At 43.0% G+C, this 18,593-nt stretch overlaps 1 protein-coding gene across 1 annotated transcript in view; it reads left to right on the top strand.

Annotated features, from left to right (window-relative positions):
* The window catches only part of CMYA5 (cardiomyopathy associated 5), a 118,237-nt gene extending 99,887 nt beyond the window's left edge, over positions 1–18,350 (top strand). The window contains exons 11-14 of the mRNA XM_069749807.1: positions 11,865–11,998; positions 15,153–15,252; positions 16,164–16,340; positions 17,752–18,350. Coding sequence (XP_069605908.1) covers positions 11,865–11,998; positions 15,153–15,252; positions 16,164–16,340; positions 17,752–18,004 — 664 coding nt within the window. The 3' untranslated portion in view covers positions 18,005–18,350. The remainder of the gene's footprint in view (positions 1–11,864; positions 11,999–15,152; positions 15,253–16,163; positions 16,341–17,751) is intronic.
* The last annotated feature ends 243 nt before the right edge of the window (positions 18,351–18,593 follow it).

Genomic DNA, 18,593 nt, shown 5'->3' with positions numbered 1-18,593 from the left:
AAATTCAGAGGTCCCAACTAGCGATGAGCAGGACGCACAGATGACATTGCGCCAGCCCTGGCTAAGGCCGGGTTCACACTTGCGTAGCGGGGCTTTGCGGAGGGCTGCGTACTTCCTCCATTAAGGTTAGAGATTCACGGCCTCCTGTACAGCAGCCAGGTACCACAGGACCTGAGACCCATTAATCCATCCGCTCATCTCTAGTCCCAAATGTCCCACAGTCTTGGATGTCTGTTGAATTTCCCTCAGGCTGCTGTCACACGGTCAGTATTTGGTCAGTATTTTACATCAGTATTTGTAGCCAAAACCAGGAGTGGGTGATAAATGCAGAAGTGGTGCATATGTTTCTATTATACTTTTCCTCTATTTGTTCCACTCCTGGTTTTGGCTACAAATACTGATGTAAAATACTGACCAAATACTGCTAGTGTGACGGCACCCTCACTGCCACCGCCCCTCTGACATCTCCTCCTGCCGGGGGAAAAAAAAATGGTAAATGGGTTTGCATAGGGGTGTGGCTAAATTTGCGGCGCAAGCTACACGCAATGCATAATTTTGGCCTTCTCTCTGTTCTTTAAAAAGTTGGAAGGTATGCCTTAGGCCGCGCTCACACGTTGAGTATTTGGTGAGTTTTTTACCTCAGTATTTGAGAGCCAAAATCAGGAGTGGAACAATCAGAGGAAAAGTATAAGGCCGGAGTCACACTACAGTAGAATATGGCCAAGTGCTAGGCGAGAAAACATTGTATAGCACTTGGCCCAGTGTTAATCTATGGGGCAGCTCACATCAGAGTTTAGTTTCTCAGGCGTATTCGACATGCATGTAAAATCGCAGCATGTTACAATTGGCACTGAGACTGAGCCAAGACTCGCCAATGCAAGCTTATGGGTGTGAGAAAATAAAATGCACAGCACTCGAACCACGCGAGTGCTGCCCGATTTTTTTTACACACTGATCTCCCTTGAAAAGCAATTCATGTGCCGCGTACAGTAAAATCACACTGACAGGTTAGAATAGAATAGATATATGCACATAGAATACATATAGATAAAAAAGAACACAGCAGCACATGTACATGAATCTAGGCCATGTGAAAACACAGACAAATATTCAATATGAACTTATACTTCTCAAAAATGTTTTTTCACAAAAAAAAATTTCAAAAAATTTTTTTCTTAAAACTTAGTTATAGATGAAATGAAGATTCTTAGCGCATAAATTGGCCAATTTGTGTGTGCCCATCAACCACGGCAAGGTGATCTCCCTCTGACGGGTCCTACTCTACCATACATGCCACTTTTGGGCCACCAGCCTACAACTCTGGACAAAACATGTCACTCTGGGCTAAACCTTTATGGGCAGGTAGAGTTGATTACCGCCACCTTCAAGGTCCATGGGAGGAGTGCAAGATCAGTCTAGATGCAGCCACATCCATATATTAAATAGAGAAAAAGAGCCAACCAGCACTCCTAATGTGAACACATGCAAGCTGCAAGCTGCATCATATAGATAAAAAAAGAACACAGCAACACATGTACATGAATCTAGGCCATGTAAAAACACAGACAAATATAGTGACTTGTTTTGTCCAGAGTTGTAGGCTGGTTGCCCAAAAGTGGCACGTATCGTAGAGTAGGACCCATCAGAGGGAGATCACCTTGCCATGGGTGATGGGCACACACAAATTGGCCAATTTATGCGCTAAGAATCTTCATTTCATCTATAACTATAAGTTTTATGAAAAAAAATTTTTTTGAGAAAAAAATATTTTTGAGAAGTATAGTTCATATTGAATATTTGTCTGTGTTTTCACATGGCCTAGATTAATGTACATGTGCTGCTGTGTTCTTTTTTATCTATATAATGCAGCTTGCAGCTTGCACGTGTTCACATTAGGAGTGCTGGTGGGCTCTTTTTCTCTATTTAACACATAGAATACATAGATATATAGATGTCAGTGATACACACACATATGTATGTATATATATATATTACATAAATAGGTAGAAGAAAAAATGGCAATTCATGTGCTGCAAACAGTAAAATCACAGCGCAACAGGTATAATGGCGACCGCAAAAAAAAAGTCTGATTTTCCATTTAATTTCTCTCTCCTCTGATGTGATCACAAATCAGAGGAGAGAGAAATAGGGTCCCCCCATCCCCCCGGTACCTCAGCTGTCCTTGCAACCCCCATGAAGTCCCCTCGGCCGCAGGCATCTTCTTCCAGGAGAAAATGGCGGACGCATGCGCAGTGCGCCCACCGAGATCTGCCCCCCAGCACCTGGCAACAATAGGACATTTTTCCTATTGGTTCATTTTGATCACTGTGATAGACCCTATCACAGTGATCAAAATAAAAAATAGTAATTCAAACCCCCCTTTATCACCCCCTTAGTTAGCTAAAAATAATAAAATAAAAAATGTATTTATTTCCATTTTTCCATTAGGGTTAGGCTGCCGTCACACTAGCAGTATTTGGTCAGTATTTGACATCAGAATTTGTAAGCCAAAACCAGGAGTGGGTGATAAATCTAGAAGTGGTACATATGTTTCTATTATCCTTTTCCTCTAATTGTTCCACTCCTGGTTTTGGCTTACAAATACTGATGTAAAATACTGACCAAATACTGCTAGTGTGATGGCGGCCTTAGAGTTAGACTAAAGTGAGTGGGGCTAAAGTTAGTGATACGGGTTGGGCTAAAGTGAGTTGGGCTAAAGTTAGGGTTGGGCTAAAGTTAGGGTTGGGCTAGGGTTAGGGTTGTGATTATAGTTGGGATTATACTTAGGATTAGGGTTTGGGGTGTGTTAGGGTTAGGGTTGGAATTAGAGTTGGGAGGTTTCCCCTGTTTAGGTACATCAGGGCTCCACCATTGATTTCAGCCAATTTTGCGTTCAAGAAGTCAAATGGTGCTCCCTCCCTTCTGAGCCCTGCCATGCACCCAAACAGTGGCTTTTTCCCACATATGGGTTATCGGCGTTCTCAGGAGAAATGGCACAACAAATTTTGTGGTCCATTTTCTCCTGAAAGCCACCTATGCCAAGCATGGTATCTGTTGTGAATTCTGTGGCTGAGTTCACTTCTGTGGTCACAAGTGGTATTGCAGTCTCTGGGCTTCCTCCCTCAGGTGTTTTGGTGAGCTCGTTGGCTGCCTTGCTATTTAGCTCCACCTGAGTCTGTCTTCCTTGCTCCTTGTCAATGTTCCAGTGTTGGATCTGAGCTACTGCATCTTTCCTTGGGCCTGCTGCTCTGCTAGATAAGTGCTTCTAGTTTGTTTTCTGTTTTTTCTGTCCAGCTTGCTATTAACTTTTGCTGGAAGCTCTGAGAAGCAAAGGGGTGCACCGCCGTGCTGTTAGTTCGGCACGGTGGGTCTTTTTGCCCCTTTGCGTGGTTTTCGTTTAGGGTTTTTTGTAGACTGCATAGTTCTCTTTGCTATCCTCGCTCTGTCTAGAATATCGGGCCTCACTTTGCTGAATCTATTTCATTCCTACGTTTGTCTTTTCATCTTGCTAACAGTCATTATATGTGGGGGGCTGCCTATTCCTTTGGGGTATTTCTCTGAGGTAAGTCAGGCTTGTATTTCTATCTTCAGGCTAGTCAGCTCCTCAGGCAGTGCCGAGTTGCATAGGTAGTGATAGGCGCAATCCACTGCTGCTTATAGTTGTGTGAGGATAGATCAGGTACTGCAGTCTACAGAGATTCCACGTCTCAGAGCTCGTCCTATTGTTTTTGGTTATTGCCAGATCTCTGTATGTGCGCTGATTACTGCACGCTGTGTTGCCTGATTGCCAGCCATAACAGTACAAGGAGCCACACCAATGATTCCCAATAGAGGGAAAAAAGAAATCCTGACATCATTCTTTTTTCTTAGCTCTGTCTTCAGTCTTTTTTTTCCCCTAGACAGTAGAGTGCTTCAGGACACAGCTGTGGACATGGATATTCAGGCTCTGTGCTCCTCAATGGATAATCTCGTTGTAAATGTACAAAAGATTCAAGATACTATTGATCAGAAATCGATGCTAGAACCAAGAATTCCGATTCCTGATTTGTTTTTTGGTGACAGAACTAAGTTCCTGAGCTTCAGAAATAATTGTAAGCTATTTTTGGCCTTGAAACCTCATTCTTCTGGTAATCCTATTCAACAGGTTTTGATTATTATTTCTTTTTTGCGCGGCGACCCACAGGACTGGGCGTTTTCTCTTGCACCAGGAGATTCTGCATTGAGTAATGTTGATGCATTTTTCCAGGCGCTGGGATTGCTTTACGATGAGCCTAATTCAGTGGATCAGGCTGAGAAAAATCTGCTGGCTTTATGCCAGGGTCAGGATGATGTAGAAGTATATTGTCAGAAATTTAGGAAGTGGTCAGTACTCACTCTGTGGAATGAATCTGCACTAGCGGCTTTGTTCAGAAAGGGTCTCTCTGAAGCTCTTAAGGATGTAATGGTGGGATTTCCTATGCCTGCTGGTTTGAATGAGTCTATGTCCTTGGCCATTCAGATCGGTCGTCGCTTGCGCGAGCGTAAATCTGTGCACCATCTGGCGGTATTGTCTGAGAGTAAACCTGAGCCTATGCTGTGCGACAGGACTATGACTAAAGTAGAACGGCAAGAACACAGACGTCTGAACAGACTGTGTTTCTATTGTGGTGATTCTACTCATGCTATTTCTAATTGTCCTAAACGCACTAGGCGGTTCGATAGCTCTGCCGTTATTGGTACTGTACAGTCCAAATTCCTTTTGTCCATTACCTTAATGTGCTCTTTGTCATCGTATTCTGTCATGGCGTTTGTGGATTCAGGCGCTGCCCTGAATCTGATGGATTTGGATTATGCAAAACGTTGTGGATTTTTCTTGGAGCCTTTGCGATGTCCTATTCCGTTGAGAGGAATTGATGCTACACCTTTGGCCAAGAATAAGCCTCAGTACTGGGCCCAGCTGACCATGTGCATGGCTCCTGCACATCAGGAAGTTATTCGCTTTCTGGTACTGCATAATTTGCATGATGTGGTCGTGTTGGGGTTGCCATGGCTACAAACCCATAATCCAGTATTGGATTGGAACTCTATGTCGGTAACCAGCTGGGGTTGTCAGGGAGTACATGGTGATGTTCCATTTTTGTCTATTTCGTCATCCATTCCTTCTGACATCCCAGAGTTCTTGTCGGACTTTCAGGATGTATTTGAAGAGTCCAAGACTGATGCCCTACCTCCGCATAGGAATTGTGATTGTGCTATCAATTTGATTCCTGGTAGTAAATTCCCTAAGGGTCGTTTATTTAATTTGTCCGTACCTGAACACACCGCTATGCGCAGTTATGTGAAGGAGTCCCTGGAGAAGGGACATATTCGCCCATCGTCGTCACCATTGGGAGCAGGGTTCTTTTTTGTAGCCAAGAAGGATGGTTCGCTAAGACCGTGTATTGATTACCGCCTTCTTAATAAGATCACTGTTAAGTTTCAGTATCCCTTGCCATTGATTTCTGACTTGTTTGCTCGGATTAAGGGGGCTAGTTGGTTTACTAAGATTGATCTTCGTGGTGCGTATAATCTGGTGAGAATCAGGCAGGGAGATGAATGGAAAACGGCATTTAATACGCCCGAGGGTCATTTTGAGTATCTGGTGATGCCGTTCGGACTTGCCAATGCTCCATCTGTTTTTCAGTCTTTTATGCATGACATTTTCCGTGAGTATCTGGATAAATTCTTGATTGTTTACTTGGATGACATTTTGATCTTCTCAGATGATTGGGAGTCTCATGTGAAGCAAGTCAGAATGGTTTTCCAGGTACTGCGTGCTAATTCCTTGTTCGTGAAGGGATCAAAGTGTCTCTTCGGTGTGCAGAAAGTTTCATTTTTGGGGTTCATCTTTTCCCCTTCTACTATCGAGATGGATCCGGTTAAGGTTCAGGCCATCCAGGATTGGACTCAGCCGACATCTCTAAAAAGTCTGCAGAAATTCCTGGGCTTTGCTAATTTTTATCGTCGCTTCATCTGTAATTTTTCTAGCATTGCCAGACCATTGACCGATTTGACCAAGAAGGGTGCTGATTTGGTTAATTGGTCTTCTGCTGCCGTGGAAGCTTTTCAGGAGTTGAAGCGTCGTTTTTGCTGTGCCCCTGTGTTGTGTCAACCTGATGTTTCTCTTCCGTTCCAGGTCGAGGTTGATGCTTTTGAGATTGGTGCAGGGGCGGTTTTGTCACAGAGAGGTTCTGGTTGCTCAGTGTTCAAACCATGTGCTTTCTTTTCCAGGAAATTTTCTGCTACTGAGCGTAATTATGATGTGGGCAACCGAGAGTTGCTGGCCATGAAGTGGGCATTCGAGGAGTGGCGTCATTGGCTTGAGGGTGCTAAGCATCGCTTGGTGGTTTTGACTGATCATAAGAACCTTACTTATCTTGAGTCTGCCAAGCGCTTGAATCCTAGACAGGCCGTTGGTCGTTATTTTTTGCTCGTTTTCATTTTGTGATTTCATACCTTCCGGGCTCTAAAAATGTGAAGGCGGATGCTCTGTCTAGGAGTTTTGTGCCCGACTCTCCGGGGTTATCTGAGCCGGCGAGTATCCTCAAGGAAGGAGTCATTGTGTCTGCCATCTCCCCTGATTTGCGGAGAGTGTTGCAGAAATTTCAGGCTAATAAACCTGATCGTTGTCCGGCCGAGAAACTGTTCGTCCCTGATAGGTGGACTAGTAAAGTTATCTCTGAACTTCATTGTTCGGTGCTGGCCGGTCATCCAGGAATCTTTGGTACCAGGGAGTTGGTTGCTAGATCCTTCTGGTGGCCATCTCTGTCACGGGATGTGCGTGCGTTTGTGCAGTCCTGTGGAATTTGTGCTAGGGCTAAGCCCTGCTGTTCACGTGCCAGTGGGTTGCTTTTGCCCTTGCCGGTCCCGAAGAGGCCTTGGACACATATTTCGATGGATTTCATTTCTGACCTTCCTGTTTCTCAAAAAATGTCGGTCATTTGGGTGGTCTGTGATCGCTTTTCTAAAATGGTCCATTTGGTGCCCTTGGTTAAATTGCCTTCCTCCTCTGATTTGGTGCCTTTGTTCTTCCAGCATGTGGTTCGTTTACATGGCATTCCTGAGAATATTGTTTCTGACAGAGGTTCCCAGTTTGTCTCGAGGTTCTGGCGAGCCTTTTGTGGTAGGATGGGCATTGACCTATCTTTCTCCTCGGCCTTCCATCCTCAGACTAATGGCCAGACCGAATGAACCAATCAGACCTTGGAAACATATCTGAGATGTTTTGTTTCCGCTGACCAGGATGATTGGGTGTCATTTTTGCCGTTGGCTGAGTTCGCCCTTAATAATCGGGCCAGCTCGGCTACCTTGGTCTCTCCATTTTTCTGCAATTCTGGGTTCCATCCTCGTTTCTCTTCAGGACAGGTTGAGTCTTCGGACTGTCCTGGTGTGGATTCTGTGGTGGACAGGTTGCAGCAGATCTGGACTCAGGTAGTGGACAATTTGACCTTGTCCCAGGAGAAGGCTCAGCTTTTCGCTAATCGCAGACGCCGTGTGGGACCCCGACTTCGTGTTGGGGATCTGGTTTGGTTATCTTCTCGTCATATTCCTATGAAGGTTTCCTCTCCTAAATTTAAACCTCGTTTTATTGGTCCGTATAGGATTTCTGAGATTCTCAATCCGGTGTCTTTTCGTCTGATCCTCCCAGACTCCTTTTCCATACATAATGTATTCCATAGGTCGTTGTTGAGGAGATACGTGGCACCTATGGTTCCATCTGTGGAGCCTCCTGCCCCTGTTTTGGTGGAGGGGGAATTGGAGTATATTGTGGAGAAGATTTTGGATTCTCGTGTCTCTAGACGGAAACTCCAGTATCTGGTCAAATGGAAGGGTTATGCTCAGGAAGATAATTCCTGGGTTTTTGCCTCTGATGTCCATGCCCCAGATCTTGTTCGTGCCTTTCATGTGGCTCATCCTGGTCGGCCTGGGGGTTCTGGTGAGGGTTCGGTGACCCCTCCTCAAGGGGGGGGTACTGTTGTGAATTCTGTAGCTGAGTTCACTTCTGTGGTCACAAGTGGTATTGCAGTCTCTGGGCTTCCTCCCTCAGGTGTTTTGGTGAGCTCGTTGGCTGCCTTGCTATTTAGCTCCACCTGAGTCTGTCTTCCTTGCTCCTTGTCAATGTTCCAGTGTTGGATCTGAGCTACTGCATCTTTCCTTGGGCCTGCTGCTCTGCTAGATAAGTGCTTCTAGTTTGTTTTCTGTTTTTTCTGTCCAGCTTGCTATTAACTTTTGCTGGAAGCTCTGAGAAGCAAAGGGGTGCACCGCCGTGCTGTTAGTTCGGCACGGTGGGTCTTTTTGCCCCTTTGCGTGGTTTTCGTTTAGGGTTTTTTGTAGACTGCATAGTTCTCTTTGCTATCCTCGCTCTGTCTAGAATATCGGGCCTCACTTTGCTGAATCTATTTCATTCCTACGTTTGTCTTTTCATCTTGCTAACAGTCATTATATGTGGGGGGCTGCCTATTCCTTTGGGGTATTTCTCTGAGGTAAGTCAGGCTTGTATTTCTATCTTCAGGCTAGTCAGCTCCTCAGGCAGTGCCGAGTTGCATAGGTAGTGATAGGCGCAATCCACTGCTGCTTATAGTTGTGTGAGGATAGATCAGGTACTGCAGTCTACAGAGATTCCACGTCTCAGAGCTCGTCCTATTGTTTTTGGTTATTGCCAGATCTCTGTATGTGCGCTGATTACTGCACGCTGTGTTGCCTGATTGCCAGCCATAACAGGTATCCATCCACAGACAGCTGTTTCGGGGTTTTTGCCCCTCATCAGTGTGGAGTAGGAATCTGGCTATTAGGAGCAGTGCCTAGTAAAAAGGCTATAAAGGCCTGGCTATTCACTGCTTGTGTCGAGAAACACGTGATGGTGTCTCCGCAGCTTCTTTACATGCATCTGCATATTTCCCATAAGGGATGGGGGCAGTGTTCTGGAATCACTGCGTTGAGAAACACGTGATGGTGTCTCTGCGGTGTTGGATGTTTTGGTCTCCCCGAGGCCAATCATCTGTGCCTTTATAGCCTTTTTACTAGGCACTGCTCCTAATAGCCAGATTCCTACTCCACACTGATGAGGGGCAAAAACCCCGAAACAGCTGTCTGTGGATGGATACCATGCTTGGCATAGGTGGCTTTCCTTCATAGGATGCTGCCCTTCCCGTGGTTGTTCCTTCCCGGGGAAAGGCCTGGCTATTCACTGCTTGCGTCGAGAAACATGTGATGGTGTCTCCGCAGCTTCTTTACATGCATCTGCATATTTCCCATAAGGGATGGGGGCAGTGTTCTGGAATCACTGCGTTGAGAAACACGATATGAAGTACAATATGTCATGAAAAAACAATCTCAGAATAAGTGGGATACATTGAAGCATTCCAGAGCTATAACTTCATAAAATTACAGTGGTCACAATTGTAAAAATTGGCCTGGTCATTAAGTACCAAATTGGCTCTGTCACTAAGGGGTTAAAGCATGACAAACCAAACAGACAAAAAACAAAGCATCAAAAACGCAATAAAAACACACAGAAACGCAATTAAATAAATTAATTTAAATAATAGATGCGAAATGGTGCAACATCAAAAATTCAACCAAAGCTCATCGTGAGAATGTAGCCTAAGAAAAACACGTTCATCACTTCTACATTTTTACCCACTTCTGGATTTGACTTACAAACAATGAGGTAAAAAATAAGTCACCAAATACTTAAAGAGAACCTGTCACCCCCAAAATCGAAGGTGAGCTAAGCCCATCGGCATCAGGGGCTTATATACAGCATTCTGTAATGCTGTAGATAAGCCCCCGATGTATCCTAAAAGATGAGAAAAAGAGGTTAGATTATACTCACCTGGGCGGGTGGTCCGGTCCAATGGGCGTTATGGTCCGGTCCGGCACCTCCTATCTTCATCAGATAACGTCTTCTTCTTGTCTTCACGCTGCATCTCCGACGCAGGTGTACTTTGTCTGCCCTGTTGAGGGCAGAGCAAAGTACTGCAGTGTGCAGGTGCTGGGTCTCTCTGACCTTTCCCGGCACCTGCGCACTGCAGTACTTTGCTCTGCCCTCAACAGGGCAGACAAAGTACGCCTGCGCCGGAGCTGTAGCGTGAAGACAAGAAGAGGACGTCATCTGATGAAGATAGGAGTCGCCAGACCCGGACCGCGACGCGCATCGAACTGGACCGGACCGCTCCTGGGTGAGTATAATATAACCTCTTTTTCTCATCTTTCAGGATACATCGGGGGGCTTATCTACAGCATTACAGAATGCTGTAGATAAACCCCTGATGCTGGTGGGCTTAGCTCACCTTCGATTTTGGGGGTGACAGGTTCCCTTTAACATGTGTTCGTAGCCTTAGACTTGCATTAGATGTAGAAAATCTGTAGGTACAAAATGCAAATACGAATTTTAGTGTATTTCCATGGCGAAAACACATGAAAATCACGTGAAATCTACACATGACAGAAAAAAGAGCATCAAAAATGTGATTAAAACAGAAGTAAAAACAACAAGAGTAACCTAATTTACTTAATAGGTGCAGAAATGCTGCAGAAAATTAGCATCAGAAAAACTCACCGATACTCATCATGGGAACGTAGCCTTAGGGTATGTTCACATGTTGTGTTTTTGCTGCTTTTTTTCCGCAATTTTGCGTTGCGTTTGTGCCTTAAAAAATGCAACATTTTACTGTACCATGAAAGACTTCTGAAATCTCATGCACATGTTGCTTATTTTTTACTTTCAGTTTTGAAGCAGTTTCATATCTGAAGTTTGACAATTCTTTCAGCGTTTTGCAGTATTTTTCAACAATTCTATAATGACTTGGAAAAACACAGAAAAAACGCACATTTTCTTTGGCTGGGGTCACAATTGCGAGTAACTCGCACGAGTCTCGAGTCTCAATACCCGGTACTGCCGCCGGCACTTGGACCGGAGCGTGCGGCTGCATAGAAATACATGGAGCCGCATCCTCTTGTCCGAGTGCTGGCGGCAGTGCCGGGTATAGAGACGCGAGACTCGTTCGAGTTACTCGCAATTGTGACCCCGGCCTTTATGTAGCATTTTTCCTGCAGAAATATCTTCAGCAAATACTTAACATGTGCACTTACCCATACTGTGGACTTTTGTCTGAAGAGCAGGTCCATCTCTGTAACAGATTTATTCTGCAGCCTGTGGATCAGATTTCTTAAGATCTCAGCCACAATGCTGGTGTTATAAAGTGCAATCGATTTTCCAAATGCAAATTCACAGCGTCAGTCCCATGTGGACGTAGCTTTATGCATTGCGGAATTTTTTTGTAACTGAAGATTCATCTCATACATGGGAGTAGCAGGATCCAGTCCAGTCTGAATATCTGCAAACGTTAATTTAGGCTACTTTCACACTAGCGTTTTCTGCAATCCGTCACAATGCGTCGTTTTGCAGAAAAAACGCATCCTGCAAAAGTGCTTGCAGGATGCGTTTTTTCCCCATAGACTTGTATTGACGAAGCATTTGCGACGGATTGCCACACGTCGCATCCATCGAGCGACGGATGCGTCGTGCTTCTGCGGACCGTCGGGAGCAAAAAACGCTACACGTGACATTTTTTGCTCCTGACGGACCGCTTTTTCCGACCGCGCATGCGCGGCCGTAACTCCGCCTCCACCTCTCTGCACCTTACAATGGGGCAGCGGATGCCTCCATTGTGCAATGCGCTCAACGCTAGCGTCGGAATCTCTCCCCGACGCATTGCGACGGGGAGATTCCGACGCTAGTGTGAAAGTAGCCTAAGTTGAGAATGTAAAAGTCACAGAAATTTCTGCAGCAAATTTGATAAGCTCACATGAATATGTTCTACTAATGATATCGTCCCTCTCAGATCTGCTGCTGGAATCAAAGATCAGCAGCTGAGGGTTTCACTGCAACCAGGAGAGAACTATTTCTTCTATGTAAAAGCCGCCAATACCTTTGGGTCAAGTGAGCAAAGTGAAGCTGCTCTCATATCTACCAAAGGTAAGAACTCCTCCACTGGGAGTCATTTCAATGACGTTTACTAATTTGTAAAGAAGTTTGATATCACAATGTTTTGCACAATTTTTTTAAATATTTTCACATGATTGAACACCACCATTGTGTAGATGTTTAAGGCAAAAAACTTTCTCTCAGCTAAAAATCTGCTGGTGCCATACACAGCCCTGGCAACACTGCAAGAGGGCCTATACTTATGGCAAACCAGAAAGCACACACCCTGTATGGTAGAAGCCACACCCTCTATGGTGCAACACACACGCTGCGTGGTGGAATCCGCACCCTGTATGGTGGCGCACACCCTGTATGGTGGAACACACATTCTTTATGGTGTAACTCGCACCCTGTATGGTGGAAGCCACACCCTCTATGGTGCAACACACACGCTGCGTGGTGGAAACGCATCCTGTATGGTGAAACTCGTCCCCTATATGGTGGAGCCCGCACCTTATAAGGTGACCTCAAGAGCCGCAGGCAGACTGTAAATGGGGAGAATCTAATGTAATGTGCCAGCAGATCTTTGTGGGCAATGAAAACCTCAATGTCAACCTTTGAGCTGATCTGCACCTGTGAAAATATTACCAGAGATTTATCATATCTGGTGAAAAATTAAAGTGGAGCAATTCTGGTGAGATTTCACCCCCCTATATTATATGTCAGAATCTGGAAAAATTAAAGCAGCAACCTGATTGATTGTCATTGCATTGGTTGGCACCAGGCAAAAAAAGAGATGTAGGCTCAAAACATGAATATGTAACTGAGAATAATTAGGAGTATAATGGAGAAGCCGGCTGGGGAGCTTTTAGGACTGGTCAGGGGAGACATGTTGAAATTCTGCGCCCTTTAGAGGACATTCCACCAAATGTTTCATGTTGAACTGGACACACGACGTAATAGTGGCTGCAGAGCAAAAAGTAAAATGTTTTTGTTTGTTTTTAATTTCGCCTCTGCGCTGTGGAAATATTAGCAATCAAAGTATTTGGTACCTAATGCGTTAACTTTTGTTAAGTAGACACAAACTGATCCACTGTTAACCTTTCAAAGTGACACTAAATCATGTATTATTTATTGGCAATTTAGTAAAGGAAATGCTGCGGCTTTGCTGCAGAGTTTACCTTGTAGGGCTCGCTCACACGATGTATGATGTTTTATTGGATAACACTCGGCTTAGTGTTATACTATGCGACAGAAAGTCCAAGAATCCAGCACTCAATTTGGTGAATTTATTTACGACATGAGGAAAGTGTACAAAAATGTTTCGGCCCTTAGACCTTCATCAGGTATACACTAAATGGTTGAAATAGATTCTCAGAGATTCAAAACATATAACAAATGCGTATCTTCCTCTTTTTGTTTCAAGAATAAGCCTGTGCCTAGGGATAGAGAGAGCCTATAGCAGTCTGCAGGATTGCAACTCCTGACGCTGCAGTGTGCAGACCATGTCATCTGAGTGCAGTCCGATTTCCGCAGACACCAGCAATGGAGAAGATGGAGAAATTACTTTCTCCGTCTCCTTCGCACCTATGCTGCGATTCTCTCATGCAAGAGCATCGGAGCACAGTGCACTGACACGGCTCAAAGTCTGACAGAGTGAATGACAGGCTGTAAAGCGGTAACATCTTTTACCACCCCATTCCAAAAAGGTACTAAACATTTCAAACAATGAACAAGAAATCACACAAGCCATGGGTAAGCATCTTTCCAAATATTACTCCCCATCCCAATAGCAACCTAACAACTGTTTACTCTCCGGGTGCCCTGGAAGCAACCTAAACACTGACTCAATAGCTAACAAAGACCCTGGCCCACAACACTGCACCCATTGGATGGCCCCTTTGAGTAAGGCAGATGAGGAATCAGCCTAAACTTATTTTGGGTTTTTATTAGGCACCACATCCAATGAGGAAACAATTAAATCATTAACTGGTATACAACATAATGGGCCAGCTATGCACTCCATCTTCACTTCCTTCCTTAGCTTCTCAATAACCACCAAGGGATAATCCAAAGCCCACCACAGACTCTTCAATGAAAATGGGATCTTATGACTTGGAGACAAAATCTGAAAACCCTCAGAAAACCTCTTGAAAATAACCTCAGCCTTCACCTTATTTGTGAACCTTCTTAGAAAGGGGGCCATCTGATCCTGCAGCCAACCCTTGCCCCTTAACCTCGCCGCTGCCCACAGCTGCCCCAGGAGGGAATCAATGTCACTCATCTGGTACTGGCTTGTGTAGAGGAGGGATACTCCTCCATAGGATTGTAAGCCCAAAATCGCCACTTTCCCGCACTTTTAGCTATATACCCCTAATCCTTCACCCCCTTATCCGCCCATAAATTAATTCCCTCCATCATCACCATGCTATCCTTTAAATTTGAATGCTCCCAGCTAATCCCTGTTATGTGGGGCCTCCTCCTAACTCCATTCAGATCCTGCCCCCTCTAGATGTGGAAAATCTGCAGGTTAAAAACGCAGATGCTCAATAAACTTTAGTGAAAGACATATAAGAGGGAGCAGCTTTATTTCAAACATGAGCTACCAACAAGAGACAAAAACCACAGCATCAAAAACGCGATATAATGCATGTAGAAAATGCACACAAAAACATGAAGAAAAATCTCAAGTAGCCTAATTTACATATGATGTGCATAAAATTTTCAACATCAAAAACTCGCCAAAAAGCTGATCGTGGGAATATAGACTGTTACTAAATGATGGTTATAAGAAAAATCAGACCAATTATTAAGAGCACAACATATTTTATTGTTTCTCACAAGTCTTGGTTCTGTCTTCTATTTTTTTTTTTTTTGTTAAAAGGAATATTTTAGATTAGACAAAAAAAAAAAAAAACTATTTTCTGTTATAAAAAAAACAGCGCCGCACTTCTCCATTGGACTTTGCAGCTCAGATGAGTTGAGTTGAGCTGCAATTCTAGTAGCAGCCTATGAAGAAAGGTGGCTCATTTTCTGAAAAACTATGTATTTTGTTTCATACATAGCCCTTGAAAATCTGGTTATATAATATTGAACTAAGTATGTCACTGACCTCAGTAGATAAGCTTATTTTCTGATTTAAAAGCAGCTTAAAAAAGAAAAGAATAAACATTTCCAAAACCTTTTGTGTCATTCATTTTTACAGGTACCAGATTTCACTTACTAAGAGATACAGCTCACCCGGCTGTGGAGCTGTCCCCAGATGGGACTGTAATCAGTATAGCTGAGCAGAGCGAGATTGTGGGGTGTGTATCCACTGACACATTTTATATTGCTAAAGGCATAAAGTTATTATTAATTCAAATATGTTTTTAATTATTTACAGAACCAAAGTTAATGTGTATGTAATGTAACACAGTTTTTGCAAAGTTGTGCTCAGCACCTGGCGTCATTCCCCCAAATTCTATATCGATTAGCCATTCTTTCCCCATTATATAGGCACCATAGTAGTTGCATTGACAATTTGAATATTAGGTATGTTTTTGGAAATTTTCCAGACGAACCTATAAGTCTCCTTACACTTGCATAAGTCTCCTTACACTCTCCACAAGGACAAAGAATATCCCTTACATCACAGTCAGAGGTCTCTCACAGAGCCAAATCAGATTCCATGCTTTTCACTGAGGAAGGGCAACATCCTTAAACACGTGTCTGCAAATTGAGATTCTGTTTTGTCTTTTATGCTAAATGTTATGACGAGGCTCGTTAATGAGTTAATAGTGACTTTTAGAATGAATACTTCCATTACGCTGCACACGAGTTTAAGTCCTCTTCCTCTCTGAAGAGGCAATTTGCATAATTAATTTTCCGAGGAACATAGCATGGCCTATATGTCTCTTTACACTGGCATGTCACTCATCACAAGGAGAAACATTACTCCTTAGACGTAAGCCTGTTAGATACCATGCAGCACTACATTCTTCATCATGAAATGGTGATTAGCCATTACAAATATCAATCCTTGAAGTTCCTGGATTCCTGAGAAAAATCTGTAACAGAGACCCCCAATCACCATGTGCGATGTAACTGGTGCCATCTTCTGTGTAAGAGGGATCTTTAAATATTAAAATCACTTGAGGCTCTGCTAGATGTGACCCAATATTTAGACTGGTTACCACAACTGATGCTATGTTTTTGTTCTTTTATAAATCTGTAGAATTCCTTTAGTCCTGGGAGAGCTACTGCCAGCGAAAGGACAGCATTACTGGGAGATGATGGTTACAGAATGCAACTCGTATAGCGTTGGGGCAACATTTCATCCTTCTCCAGAAGAATCTGCCACAACAGAGGACAGTACATCTTGGTGTATGCAATGCTCCAGTTCCAGCACAAGGTAATCTTCTTCTGCTTTGTGGCATAAGATATGGAGATATTGTAGATTGCACATGACTTTTTCATTTCTTTTTATAAAGCAAGAAAATCTTGTTCAGGTTATTGTGAGTGTAATTATCGTCATTTTACAAGTTTACAAAAAGTATTCTGGTGTGGAGACATGTATTTGCTAGAATCCTTATTTTGCATAATGGTTTTCTCTTTAATTCCGTGGACTGGAGGTGAGGTGTCCAAAAAACAGCCATTTTTAATTTATTTATTATTTTTTTTTTTTTACTGTAGTTATCATGCAGTATAAATAACATAATATTAGCATAATAAAAACGTTTTACATTTTTTGATTTATCAAATTACATGATTTCAAGTCAAGATTATTTAAACTTTTTTTACTATTTTTAAGAAACATTTTAAAGTTTTTAACTTATATTTTGTGTCACTAGAGGCTTTAACCCTGTGATCGTCAGATCCCTGGCACAATACACTACAACAGTTCCCTATAGACTGCATTTTCCTACTGTATCCTATGTCTCCTGTTGTCACTGTTCTCCTCTTAGGCCATGACTTGGGAATACAACATGGCAGACATTGAGACCTTCATTATTCCTCAAGCTGACGTGAAGGTCATTTAACACAGTGAAGTTCATTTACGTGAGTTTCCCCTGCTGGAAGGAATTCTCATAGACGAAAGACTCATTTCTACAATGTCCAGAAGGAACAGTTACTGTTGCAGCTCATTTTTAGAAATTTCCACCACGTACTGGCGCTTGGAAGGAGGGCAATGGATTAATTGAGGATCTTCCATTCTCTACCATAGTTTAGATGAGGCATTCACTATTGTTGTTGCAAAAGTTGCAGTCTGGGTGTCATGATTATTATTATTTTTTTATACTGGAAAAGTTATAAAACTTTCTAGAGTTTAGGGACGATTTATCTTTTTAACCCTTTTAAATCCTTTTGTTAAATTTGTAAAAAATATGTCTAGCAAACCGTAAAAGAAGAGAAAATAAATATGTGTGCGATGCAGCACCATGTCTACCCACTTCAGAGAGGAGCAGAGATGACTAGGTTGACAAGAGTCTACATCATCTATAGGAAAAAGAAGCGTACACAGAGTTTTAGAAAATCTGCAGTACACACAATGGATTATTATTGTAAAATTTTCCAGGCAAATTCAGTTGTTTGCTGCATATTTTATAAGGGTTTCCAGGAATTCATGTAATATTTGTCTTGTGACATATTTATATGATCCCATCAATCATGGTGGATCATGTGCTCTACATACAGATAATACACCACTGGAAAGTCCAGGGAGGATGTTCTCAGAAGATTATTTTGTGACATCACCTGGTTAGTACATACTCATACTCTGAATATTATCCACTGCTTTCTATAACATACTTTTCCTTTTTCAGCTTTTCTTATAGATTCCTCCACAATGAAATATGGAGTGAAGTTCATTTAACGGAGCCTCCAGTCCGGGTGGGGATTCTCCTAGACTACCGGAAGGGGAGACTATCTTTCTACAATGTCCAGAAGGGGCAGCTGCTGTTCACCTTTAGACACAAGTTTACAGAGGCAGCTCACCCAACGTTTGCCCTGGAAGCCCCTGGAGAGATTCACCTTCATACTGGAATTGAACTGCCTCATTTTACCAAACAGAGCTAGCGCCCAATTCCCAAAATGTGACCCAAATGCTGAAAAGCCATAAGTCGTGTTTACTAGCCCCTGCTTAATAGCAGATTCACTGTGTGTGGGGATCTTGGGGAGCATTACAAATACTGTTAATATTAGACATAGCATAAACCTACCATAATTTTTCTGCAAACATGGTTTCTCAAGGGGGTTGTTTTTATTTTGGATTGGTTTTCACGGTTTTCATTTCTCCATGTTTATGTAGGACAATCAGGACAATATCAATAATGGTGGTAGGATCGGTAAGAGTGGGTAGGATTTCTCATCCCTGTCTAGAGAAATGTGAGCTGTTCAGATCAATAAAGCCTTAGCAAAACTCTTTGAAGAGAGTATATTCATGTAATTAGATGTCTTAATGTCAATATCTCCTGTTATCCTACGGAGAAGATCATTAACGCTTTGCAAGGTTAAACTGAAGGAAAAATCTGATTAAGCTTACATTTATAAACAAACTTGACTAATAGGAAATAGTGCTTTCTAATTTATAGGGAAAGCTTTTTAGGGGTATTTTAGCCTATCTTACGTCTTCACCTATCCAGTGAAGAGGTGACAATTGTTAGAT

This window comes from Ranitomeya imitator, chromosome 1 (genome assembly GCF_032444005.1).
Source record: "Ranitomeya imitator isolate aRanImi1 chromosome 1, aRanImi1.pri, whole genome shotgun sequence".
Classification (NCBI taxonomy): domain Eukaryota; kingdom Metazoa; phylum Chordata; class Amphibia; order Anura; family Dendrobatidae; genus Ranitomeya; species Ranitomeya imitator.
Note: the sequence above shows the minus strand (reverse complement) of the source record. Positions and strands in the feature narration are given on the sequence as shown.